Source organism: Crinia signifera, chromosome 8, assembly GCF_055691185.1.
Source record: "Crinia signifera chromosome 8, ASM5569118v1, whole genome shotgun sequence".
In the NCBI taxonomy this organism is placed as follows: Eukaryota; Metazoa; Chordata; class Amphibia; order Anura; family Myobatrachidae; genus Crinia; species Crinia signifera.
In genome coordinates, this window is record NC_139224.1 from 19,444,571 (window position 1) to 19,457,540 (window position 12,970).

General features: G+C 45.2%; 1 protein-coding gene across 4 annotated transcripts in view; it reads left to right on the forward strand.

The window, feature by feature from the left end:
- The window catches only part of PRRT3 (proline rich transmembrane protein 3), a 71,809-nt gene that overhangs the window by 35,922 nt on the left and 22,917 nt on the right, over nucleotides 1-12,970 (forward strand). For all 4 annotated transcript variants that reach the window (XM_083155915.1, XM_083155913.1, XM_083155914.1 and 1 more), the window contains exons 2-3: nucleotides 316-1,854; nucleotides 4,410-4,538. In XM_083155915.1, the coding sequence (XP_083012041.1) occupies nucleotides 405-1,854; nucleotides 4,410-4,538 (1,579 nt within the window). In that variant the 5' untranslated portion in view covers nucleotides 316-404. The remainder of the gene's footprint in view (nucleotides 1-315; nucleotides 1,855-4,409; nucleotides 4,539-12,970) is intronic.

Here is a 12,970-nt window from a genome sequence, read left to right on the forward strand (position 1 = left end):
CTTTCTATCATTTGGTCACTGAACACTTCAGATTAAATATTCTAATCATTGACGTTGTCACATTAGCTTTAATATTGTGTCAATAAAATAAAACATGCATAAAATATATTAGTGCAGGGTTAATAGAGATATCTGTGATTTGTCAAAATGTTTTCTAATTTCTGTACAAAAACCCAATTACTTTCTGTTTTCTCACAAACTGCAGAATTTCAGCAAATGACAGGATGTGAAATTGTCAATAACCTTGGCAAGCTGCATTGTGTATATAAAATCGCTTCTATAAATAGTAAATTTTTCTTTTCTCTTGTGTGACAGGTCTCCTGGGTGTATTCATATATATGGATAACAAGTCACGTTAGGACGGCGAGCAACTGAGGTCAAACTACTGCGCGTGGAAAATAAAAATGGCCGATTGTATGCATCTTCACATGTTTATATGTGTGGCCATCTTGGCTACCATTGAGTCATCAACTACCTTAATTAAATTAGACATTTCTAAAGCAACACTTGCTCCTGAAGCTGAGGAGGACATAGCAGGGAGAAATTTTTCTGAAGAGGCCTCTAAGAGTGGATTGGACGGCCAAAACTTTTCCCCATGGGAGGAAAGAAAGAATGAAGATGGATCTCAAACCAATCCACCTGGAAGGAGATTTGGCAGTTTGGTATCAGCAGCTGGATTTATGCTGGATGAGAAGATAACGGATAATGTTGAGAAGAATGTAGAGAAGGTCTCAAATGAGTTTCCGTATGGAGAGCATAAAAAACTGTCAACTGCCAGCGTGCATAAACACAATAAAATGAGCCAGAGACCCTCATCGAGCACTGTTGGGGTTAGTGCTGAAGAAGCCGGACAGGCACGCTCCAAGACACATCCTACAATAGATAAAAAATCTGAACCAGATTCAGAATCGAAGACCACAAGCGAAGTCCAGATGAGAAATGGTGGAAGACCGGAGTTGAGCGATGAGAAGGCATCTTCTCAAGTTTTGCAACTTGGAAATTATGCTGAATCTGAAAATGTGCAAGAGAGGAAATTGACAACATTGACCACCGTTCATCCAGTTGTTTCCACCATAGCACTAATGACTAAACCATTGTCAAATGCACACACAGAAAACAATGGGCCTTTCACCCAAATACAAAAACTCCAAATAGAGAGTGTAGATGAACAAGCAAACAAAGCACTGTTACAGAACACTGTTGAATCTCAAAATGACCTTGAAGACGATGATAGACCCCAAGCCACATCACATGCTATAAAGGGGGCGGTTGAGGACAACTTTCTTGGTGAAAATATATTCCCAAATATATATGCAATGCAACCTACAGAGAGATACCATGCTGCGTTCAGGACCACCGATGGATACTCCACTTTGCTAGATACTGGTCCAGAAGGCAATGAAGTTATATCTGCTGACGTTGACTTCCTCCATGCAGACGGCATGCATTACCAGAAGGATGGTAACACAATCCAAGAAGAGTTCACAAAAGCTGAAAATGACACAGAAGATCCTTTTTTTTCTCCTTTACTTCAGGCCAAAAAATCGATAGATGCAGTTGTTCAAGTCAGTAATGTAGAGACTTCTACAGATCTTTCCAACATGCCACATCCCTCAACCCCACTGCCCACGTTACCTTCTTATCTCATGGAGGACGACCTTCCTCATGCTACTGTGAGTAACAAGGAGCACGTAACATTGGAGGCAAAAGCAAGGACGGAAACAGAACGGATATTAATGTCCGGAGAAACTGGAGATGAGGAGGCCACTCCTGTCATCCTTCCGATAGCTTCCAGCAAGACAAACTTACAGGACAGCTTAACTCCAACACCAGCGATGCAAGTGTATGGGAAGGGTGAGTATACAGATAACAACCTATTGCTGTGTTGCCAAAACCAATAGTCGGGTATGTCTACAGTAAGCGCTGTGACAGATGATACCTCAAAATATAATATGTCATGGTGCTTACAGACCACTGATTTTACTGTACATGTGAAGCCCCAGCTATGGTATTCATTCAGAGCATGTTGGATCTACTTCCTGATATGCAAAGTTTGGTTCTTTGCACATAAGGTGCACCCAATGGGTACTGGGATGTTAAAGCTGACTGGCATCAGAGTACTGGCGTATCTATAACAGGTGCATGGTGTGTGGTGCATACGGGCCCCTTGGTCCAGATGGGCCCCAACAATGCACACCCTGCACCCATTTAATCATACTCACGTCTTCATCGGCCCGGAAGCGCAACGGCAAATTTACTGGGTAAATGGGCACCACAGCCATTTTCCTGGATCCGCGCATGTGCAATAGATGTGTCCTCAGGAATGGGCGCCATGTTTCTGGAGTCTACTAAACCGCAGGAGAGGAGGGGTCTGCACATGGCCCCCTCCTCTCTTAAAGCGCCCCTGCATCAGACTGTCGGTGACAAAGAATAGTTTGTGTAGATATTGCATAAATACTGATGTTGATTTTGAAATGTGGCCATCCCAAAAAGTTCCAAAGTAAGCTAGGGGCTAAAGGGGTTAAATTAAAATGTACTATACTGTACCTTTTGCTCATACACGTTGGAGGCAACCTTTTCTGTGAGCAATGTTTTTGACAATGGTACTTGAGAATTGGCCAGGATCCAGTGACATCACTAAGTCATGAGGTAGAGCTCACAAAATGGCTGCCTCAACTCTGTGTCAGTGACAGGAAGACATTAGATGGAAACTTTTGCATCTTGCGTTAGTATTTTTAGGCAAAGCCCAGACAGATGTTTTTCTTGGCGCGTACCTGGAACATTTCACGCTTCAGGTACTCTTATAGGATGCTGTTAAAATTCCACTCCATTCTCTTGAAAGTGAATGGTGGAATAGTTGCCGATGTTCTATACAAACCGCGGCTATATCCTACAGGACTGACCACATTCTACACACCTGAATGTGATACCATGCCAAGAACAAATTAAGTCTGACTAGAATGTTCTGCATTTCTTAGACAACAAGTTTTCAAACTCGGTCCTCAGGACCCCACGCAGTGCATGTTTTGCAGATCTCACAGAATCAAGTGAAATATTTAGCTCCACCTGTGGATCATTTAAAATGTGTCAGTAGTAATGAGTGCACCTGTCGGGTGACCTGGAAAACATGAAATGTGCGGGGTCCTGAGAACCGAGTTTGAGAACCACTGCCTTAGACAATTAGAGCATCTGAATGTTCAAAGCAGCACAGATTATTTCAGAACGGGGGCTACAGATTGAGCAGCACCCGTCGGAGTTGCTCCTGGTGATCGAATTGCCAATCGCCAGCCGCTGCCAGGAGCCGGAGGGGGCGTGCACATGAGACGATCACTCGCCGCATTCCGATGGAGCTCTCCGCCACCCTCTGCCACCTGCTGCAGCTGCCCTTATTCCCCCAGCAGCTGCCCCCAACTCCCCCTGATTGCTGAAGCGGAGATGGGCAGGGAAAGCGCTCCCCGCCGCCGCATTGATGGGAATGTGCGTGGGTGCGAGACGCTCACGCGTCCCCATCAGATGGAGCACCTCTGTGCCGCCGATCACCAGCTAAGGGAATCTGGCGATTCCCAGCACTGGCTGAGAGGCGCTACACCTGTATGTAAGCGATGTAAGCAATTTTCTTCATGAGGATTGGGGCGATGCTATCACATTTGCAGATGCCAATGGTAATAAATCGACCCCTCTGTGAGGACAGGGCTGCATGTGACAGGGGCAGTGACATGATGTGAGGAGGGGAATGGGGGCAGCAGGAAGCCACAGACTGAGAGTTATATAGTGGGAGGAGCAAGGTCTCCCAGCAGCACAGAGTATATCAGGAGATGAGTGATGTGTCAGTGAGGACAGGGCTGCATGTGACAGGGGAAGTGACATGATGTGAGGAGGGGAATGGGGGCAGCAGGAAGCCACAGACTGAGAGTTATATAGTGGGAGGAGCAAGGTCTCCCAGCAGCACAGAGTATATAAGGAGATGGGTGATGTGTCAGTGAGGACAGAGCTGCATGTGACAGGGGCAGTGATATGATGTGAGGAGGGGAATGGGGGCAGCAGGAAGCCACAGACTGAGAGTTATATAGTGGGAGGAGCAGAGTCCCCAGCAGCACAGAGTATATAAGGAGATGGGTGATGGGCCAGTGAGGACAGGGCTGTATGTAACAGGAGCAGTGATATGATGTGAGGAGGGGAATGGAGGCAGAAGAAGTCACAGACTGAGATTTGAATAGTGGGAGGAGCAAGGTCTCCCAGCAGCACAGAGTATATAAGGAGATGGGTGATGTCAGTGAGGACAGGGCTGCATGTGACATGATGTGAGTAGGGGAATGGAGGCAGCAGAAGCCACAAATTGTGAGTTATATAATTCAATGAATACATGTATTTGTTATGGGACCCACCATATTCCTTTCCTTTACCATTAGATAAAGCCGAGGAACCTGACAGACCCCCCACGCAGCCATGGAAAATGACCTCAATAACTCTGAGAAACCCAATCATTGGAAGTGCTCCACCTGGACTTGTCATGTCTACTACATGGCCAAGACTGCAAGGTAACATACACTTTCAGCCCAGACCGACACCTGGAGGGGCAGCAGGCAGCCTGACCACCTTTTCTTCCCAATGCAGCCAGCTTCTGTCATATTATAGAAGGTGCTAGATGAATGATACCATGGGGTGAAAAGTAATAGGATGAGAGATTCAGAAAGTGAGATATTGGTAAGAAATCTCCAGTTTTTTTAAAGCGGCAATCATTTACACTGCACAATGAAACTGGTTTTGCAGTGTAAATGATTGCCGCTTTAAAAAAAACCTGGAGATTTCTTACCAATCTCTCACTTTCTGAATCTCTCACCCTATTGCCCTCTTGAATCTGATTGGATGCTGTGGACAATTTCTCCACTTTTTTCTCTCCCACGGTGGCAGATTGTCAGATTTGCTTTTCATGAACAGTGTGAATCGGTTGTTTCAGTGTTGTCTCAGCAGCTCAAATGACTGCATTATCAATGGTTTTACCTGTATCACTTGCATCAGAATACTGGCCTAAAGCTGTAGAATTTGAATATTATTTTTATTATTATTATCGTTTAATTATAGGGCCCCATGAGAGTTCCTCAGTGCCTAACGATACATAAATAAGCAAAAGGAATAAAACAAGGACTTACAGTACAAGGCAATTTAGGGCAAGTACAGATGTAGTGCCGCTCATCTTTGCAGGGGCTGGCGGTGGATTCGCCACATGCCAGCCGCCAGAAGGGGACACGTGCGCACAAGATACGCGTGCGTCTCCTTACAAAGAGGGTCCACGCCACCTCGCCGCCATGTTCCCCCGCCTCCCCCCCCCCCCCCAACCCTGCCCGTCTCTCTGAAGTGGAGACGGGCAGGGTTCCCGTCCCCCTGCAGACAGGAAACTGGGACGCCTGTGCGTGTGGGACGCTCATGCGTCCTAGTCAGATGTAGCGCCGCTTGCCAGTGGGGGTGATCTGGCGAGTCCCGGCGCTGGATGAACGGCGCTATATCTGTACATAGTAAATAAAGACTGTTGTATCAGGGGACAGGACACAGAAGTCATACCTCCCAACTGTCCCGATTTTTGCAGGACAGTTCCGTTTTGTTGGGACTGTCCCACATGGGGTTGGCAGTGTCCCGCAATGTGTATGTGTGTGTGTGTGTGTGTGGGGGGGGGGTGTGACAGTTGGGAATGCATGCGCACAGCATCTGTTCCCAGAGACAAAGGGGCTGGGGGCATGGCCAGTATCTCACAGAGCGCTGGTCATGCCCCCACAGTGGTGAAAATGGGGGGCGAGGCCTTGTGGGGGTCCCGCAATTGCAGACCATTCCCTGACCACTAGGCTGCGCCTGCGGTGCGCGCTAAAGTCAGGCAGAGACCTAGCAGTAGATGCCATTCAACAGAGTAAGTAAGGAGTAAAAAATAAATAACTATATAAGGAGGAAAGAGCATGAGTAGAGACAGCTTCCATTCCAAAGGGGAGGTGCACACAGACAGGAGTGACACAGAATATCCGAAATACATATGGAAATCTCATATCTTAGTGTATTTTTATTTATAATATAGCAATTTGTTCAGAGTCTACAGTTCCCCTGTATTGACAATAATATTCCAATCATTTGTTATCTGTCATTTGTAAGTTGGATCCATCACTTTGCTGGGTTTAATCCAGGGCTTTGATCCATTTGTTGATGTTGGATGTAGTCTGAGGTACCTGATATAAGGAGGGGGGGGGGGGTATGTGCTTCAGAAATGTCCTGGAGAGTTTTCTGAGAGCGCTCTGTAGCCTGTGCCATTGTTTGACTGCAAACCTGCTTCCAATTACCGAGCCGCTGGTGGAGAGATCAAAACATAGGATAATACAAAAATACAGTGCAGGCTGCACAAGAAAAACAAATACGCAAATCAAAATGTAGCTGTCGTTTAACATTTCCCACATATATCTGTGGTAAATTTACTACAGCATTTAAAAATGAAAAGAAGTGAGGTTGCCCATAGCAACCAATCAGATTCTGTCTCTCTTTTTCTAGGATGCAACACATAAATTATAGAATCTGATTGGTTGCTATGGACAACTTAGAAACCTTAGTAAATTTACCACTAGATGTGTTTATAAGGTTATATAGACAACTTTGCAGAGTTATAGTTAATATTCCCATGCTTACAATATCTAGTTCGACATTTTATACTTCTAGGCATATTCACGCTGTGATTGGTTATAAGGAGACCCTTTCTGCACAGGTATTGTCCATATGAAAACCCGGGGTTACTACATATTGGTGTAATGGGTCCAGGAAGAGGAGCTCTTGTAAGCTCAGTAGCATCTTGCTAGCCAGTGAGAGTTTACAAGATGGAGTAACACTAGTTTCAGGATGAAGTGGCCACGGGTGCTAGGGGAATGTGAAAGCAAGAGCAATCCTGAAGCCAGTGGTCTATGTAATATGGGTGGAGGGTGTGTGGTGCTCACGGCCCCTTAACCCTCCACCAATTTAGTAGACTTACCTCAATGTCGGTGCTGCTTTAATCACTAGGAAAACATCACGGCCACCATTTTCTGAGAGACTTGCGCTTGCACAATACAGAAATCACCAGGATCATGGAACAGGTGCCATTTTCCAGGAGACCCTCGTCTGAGCAGTACACTCAGAAACACTTGCAACTGTGCTGTAGTGAGAGGAGAAGGCCCATATGGAGGCTGTAAATGGGCCTCCTCCTCTACTAATCTGCCTTATCAAAGTCAATTATCAATAACATAATTATTGACCAGATGAGGCGGCGCACTCCTGCCTTCAATACCTTTACAATTTACAAAGAACCACTCTTCATGCCACTGTTTAGTGCAGATTGTGGTCCCGTGGAGGGAAGAGGGGTGATGAGAACACATGACATGGCCGCCCCTCGATACTCCTACACATGACATGGCCGCCCTGGTGATTGTTACGCCTCAGATCAGAACTATTCTATATATTACAGTTAGGAGTTGCTGAATTTGCATAGCAGATATAATGGAACCTCTGTTTTCTGCTAGGAAGGAAAAAAAAGATGTATATAAAATGTATATGGGTGTCTTATTATTGTAGCACCGTCATCTATATTTCATGAATTCACTGACTAATGATGCATGAAGGTTTGTGGCCCAGAGCCTGCAAGCCAAAACAGTACTGCATCAAACCCTCCACGGACTGGTTCTCGTTACTCCATGTCCGGAGACGCTTGCAGAACCTGAACTGAAAGGAATAACAAGAAACAGATGGATAAGGAAGGGGATCGGATTTGGGGAGGGGGGGGGGGGGGGGTTGGGTTTAACCCTTTAATTATTCACTGCTGTGTGGAGAACTCGCTCCCCTGTGCCGCATACAGAATAAATATGAAGAAAGATGTTTCCTAGCGCTACATTCCTTATTCAGGGCTATCGGAAATCAGACCCCCTTGTCTCTTCTCTGCAACCCCACCACCAGGCCAATATGGCGTTCTTGTAAATACACTAGGGATAAATCCTCGATGACATCACTGAGATGATGTCACTTGCTCCTAATGACTTTTTAGTCAATAATACCGAAGGCTCCTCGGCGGCTGTTGCAACCAGGCTTTGAAGACACGTGGTCCGGATAGGTTTCCCAGATTATAGGAATTATAGGAACCTTGAGGTAAATGCGTCACACAATAAAGTTGGACGGTTATGGTATTATTGCGCTTATCAGATCCTTTAAGATGTCAGACAACGTTACAGGAGGAATGAAATTCCGTTTCCTGAGCACTGTCCCAGATCCGCCGTCTGCAGAGATTTCAAAACTCTGGAAACTTAAGTCAGACAATCGGAAGAGGCCGGAGATTCCGTGTTACGGTGGAAGCTGGGCAGGTGTCAGCGGGCCCCCGTTCCAGCGTCTAGGAAATGACTCACTGGAGTCTGGAGGGTGGTGGGGCAGGGCTCGGGGGGGGGGGGGGGGATCACAGGCCCAGCTGCAGATAGAGGGAAGGAGAGAAGGGGGCCACACAGTTTACAGGGAAGAAAAAGTGGAGTTCGTTACGGCTTCAATTAGTTCTTTCTTATAGGCTAATGGACTGTTGCCAGATTTATCACCTGGGGTACTTTATTCAACATGGAACAGGGCTTTGGTTAAAATAGCAATTGTTGTATCACCGATTGCTCACCTCTGTGACACACTACATACAGTAGAGTTCTGTTTCCGATGGGATGTTGCTAGGGGTAACCAATCAAAATCTGTTTCTTGTTTATTTAACACCTTCTAGAACCTTGACGGCTAACCTTGACACTCCAGCTGTTGTTGAACTACACATCCCAGCATGCTCTTCTTCAGTTTTGCTATTTGGCCATGCTGAAACTGATGCAGAGCCTGCTGGTATCTGTAGTTCAACAACAGCTGGAGTGTCGAGGTTAGCCGTCAAGGTTCTAGAAGATAATAGATAGCATCTGATGTGTTGCCCATAGCAACTCCCATCTTAGTAAATTTCCCCCCACATGCTAAATAGTTTCTTGCAGAGACATAAGTTCTGGCTGGTTCCGGATTAAACGGTTGCCCTTTTGCTTGTGTCAACTGTTTGCCAATGTCGACATTGTGTATGTCGGCCTGTTGGTGTCGACCTCTTGACCGTCTAGCTGGGCACTGTCGACCTATAGTACGGATACCCTGCTGGCTTCAAGATAAACAAGCTGTGTGTGTGATCCAACTGACCACGCCCACTTTCTGGCAGGCCCCACCCCTTTCTGGGTCCCAAAAGGAGAACTTTGAGGAAATTTGCCTTCATTTAGCACAAGCCCCAATTAGAACTGATGCATTCCCTGAAAATCAGGACTGTTGGGTGGGTACATTGTACAATGGGATATTTGTCACTGTAGACTGGGTTTATGTACAATTTGGCCGGGCACATGGTTGTGATGGCTGACCGTATGTATGGGGCACAATTATAGCAGCCGGAATACTTCAATAACACTCCAACTTCCTAGCCCACCTATGGGAACATCTTAGGGGTGGGTACCTACTTGTCTTAACACTGTGGCATTAGTAGGAGATAAAATACATTAAATCGTCTATAATATAGGTTCTGACTGGAAGTTGCCATACTGTCACTAGTGGGGGATGCTGTCATACTATTGGTACTATAGTATAGTATTATAAGGTACTGCTCCATTTTATTAGCATTTCAGATGAAGAATACAAGCTCTCGGTAAAGGCAGGCACCCAGCTGGAAGCAGCGCTGTTGAATGCACAATTTATTTTGAGCACAGGCACAAAATGTTTTACTGGCTTGTTTCCATGGCAGCAGCAACCATTTTGGTGGAGCCTGTTGCTGGGACAACCTGTTAACCTGCAGTGAAATTGCAGGACTCACTTTTATAATTGAAGCGCTATCGGCAGTTTTTGCCCGTACAAGACATTTAAGAGGTTTGACAACATGCTTAGTCATTTCTGTATACAGGTGGCATGCTTTGGGGCTCGGATTTGAGGAGTGTGCTATATTAGAGTGACAATGCCTAGGTCTAGAATGTCTAAGGAAACACCGTAATGGTTGACATAACAAGACTTGTGAAAAGTCAACACATGACAGGTTTTGCATTTTATTGTACCACGTACTTTGTATGTCTCTCTTCGCTCTCGATACTCAAACCACATGGATGGTAAAGTATACCCTCCAACATGACACATTCCATTAGGTACGAATTGCTCTGTTTCTGGACTTCCCTGTCAGTGGCAGTTACAGAGGTGAGGCTGCAGCACAGTCCAATATTCAAAAAGGGGATCCACACCTACTGCCACCTCAAACATCACTGTCCTGGACTCACTGGCAGTTGATGTGACCCCCCTCTTAGATTATTGGACTGTGCTGGAGTCCCACCTCTGTAACTGCCACTGGCAGGGAAGTCCAGGAACAGAGCATTTTGTACCTAATGGAATGGGTCATGTTGGAGGGTAAAGTATACAGTGCGTATTAGCTATTCTGTAGAGAAGGCCGAACTTCTCGTCTCTGCAAAAATGTGGTTTCCTTTCAACATCTGGTTCAACGCAACACCCCACAGCAACTTCCGTCGCAGCTTTTGTGTTATGGATGACTGCAAAATAATGAGTCCCATCTGGTATATGTTGGCGATTTTCCATTCTTTTGTGGTGTTTTTATTGTTGTTTACATCTAGGTGTAATTTATCATGATAGTGTCCAAATATCTCATAGGGTTCACACATCTCTCTGGTATCTCTGTCTTTTATCTATTTGGAATATTAGGGAGATATATAAAATGATCTCAATATATGTAGCATAGAAATGACAGGATTCCCCTCAGAGCACGGCAGTTAGAGCGGGAAGGAGAGGAAAATGACATCATCATCACTGCGTTGTTTGGCTGCCCGCGACTGGTTTACATCACTACGTTTGATGAGTGTTGACCTCATGGGCTAAATAAGCGCAAGTCAAGCCTAGGAATTCTGCAGGGAGGTTAAATATAAAGCAGATGCCGAAGAAGGACGATATTAGAAAGTCCAAGGCCTTGTTTCATTATCTGCCGTATCCCAGAAGCCTCTGCTCCCTGACCTCATGTCAGTAGGAATAACTAATTTCCTAAAGTCATGGAAAAACATCTTCAGTCTCCCCACTAGTGAATCGTGTCTTCGTGTCCCTGAGTGACCGTGATAACCAGTGGTGGTTCCAGAGGGGGGCTACAGCACAGTTGAAAATTTCAAATAGGGGAGCCACACCCACTGCCACCAACTGTCATTCCAAACTGACTTACTAGCAGTTGGTGGCTCCCCTATTTGAAATTTGATCAGAGCTGCAGCCCCCCCTCTGGAGCCGCCACTGGTAATAAGCGATCTATATAGAGTATATGGACTACTAGTAAGCAGCATTACAGTAATGTCAGTCCTGGCAGATGTTTGTATTGCATTCCTCCCATAGAGTTAAGGAGCAGCATTTACCTTTAATTATATAGGAGGAAGTAGTGGCATATCAGCAATGGATTAGCATTGAGTCACTTGAAGGGGCTGCTGTGTCTGATGTACGTGGTATTATTGAACTGTACGTTGTGCATTACAGGGTATATACAGAATATGACTATATTTTTTATACGTCCTTTAGGTTTTGCCTCATTAAAGTCCCTGTTTTCCCAAGTCTCCCATTCTGCCATACACAATGCCTGCTTTTCCTGTGACTCACGCCTCGCGTTACCTTCTCCATATGTTTATAACGATCATTTTGAATGATTGCCATCGCTGGAACGCCATTATGTCAGATAGCAATGGAAAACAGCTTTATTAATGGCATAAAAACAGAGCCACATTTGTGTTATGAATTATAATAGTAAATGAGTGCCAATCAAGCAAAATACAGATCTGCTGGAGCCATTACCGGCTTCATTTTTACTGTGAGGCGGCCTGTTGTAATATGGGCCTAAAAAACTCCAAATATAGGAAATTCTGTCAGGGCTGCTCTGCAGGCGGCACCAAAGTACAGATTCAACTGCATGAGCCCAGTATTACTCATGAATACCTGGGAGTAAATTCAGCCAGTGCTGTGGAATTGCTCTTTTAATGGCAGAGCTGTGCATAGTCTGTACTATATATCTCATTGCAAAGACCTTCATGACATTTATTAAACTTCACACTGTCCAGGTCCCATCTCCGCTGTCGCTGAATAAAGTTTTCAGTTCAAACGAAGGCTCCCAGATGCAGTCTCTGCTGTGAAGCGGTTAAGCATCCCACACAGCAGATAATGTAATAAAAAGGAGAGATACGGCAGATTAAACATTTCATCCAGTAGGATGATTGTCTCAGAATGAAAGCACCGTGCCGTGTTTGCTTAGAAATCTCTTTGTGATGGTCATTTAATATAAAGGGGATGGTTTATTAAGAGGAGACAGGGCTTTCTGCTGGCGTTAAAGCCAATTTGTACTTTTTTGCAAGTGTACATATACATTTTGGATTTAACATTAATGGGTCAATCTATTAAAGCAGGCATGGACAAACTGTGGCACCAGCTGTTGTTAGACTACACATCCCAGCAGTTACTGTAAGTTCTGTGTACCCTGTAATGTTCTAATGAGTGTCATACAGTATGTACTCGCTGCACACCATTTATGGCATCTTATAAATAAAATGAACAATAACTGCCAAGTGTTTTAAAATGGCAGTTAGGAGCTTACTGGTTGGAGCACCATTTATCATTTGTAAGGAGTGATAATAAGAATATCACTAGTTGATAAATCTGCCTCATAATTTGAACCTGTTTTTCCACTGTGTACGCACAAGGTCCAGCCCACACGGCTATTAGGGATGCCAATCCTGGGACATTTTTTAGATCCAAAGATTTGGGAATGAAAATTGCTCAACTCCGGGATACCCGGGATTGAGTTAGTCAATGTAATGACGAACTTTAATCCTCCCTTTCCCCACAAACCGGGCGCACCGCAGTGCCGCTTACGTGGGCGGTGGTGCAGCAGTCGGTAGCCGGGCTTTGGTGTGGCGGT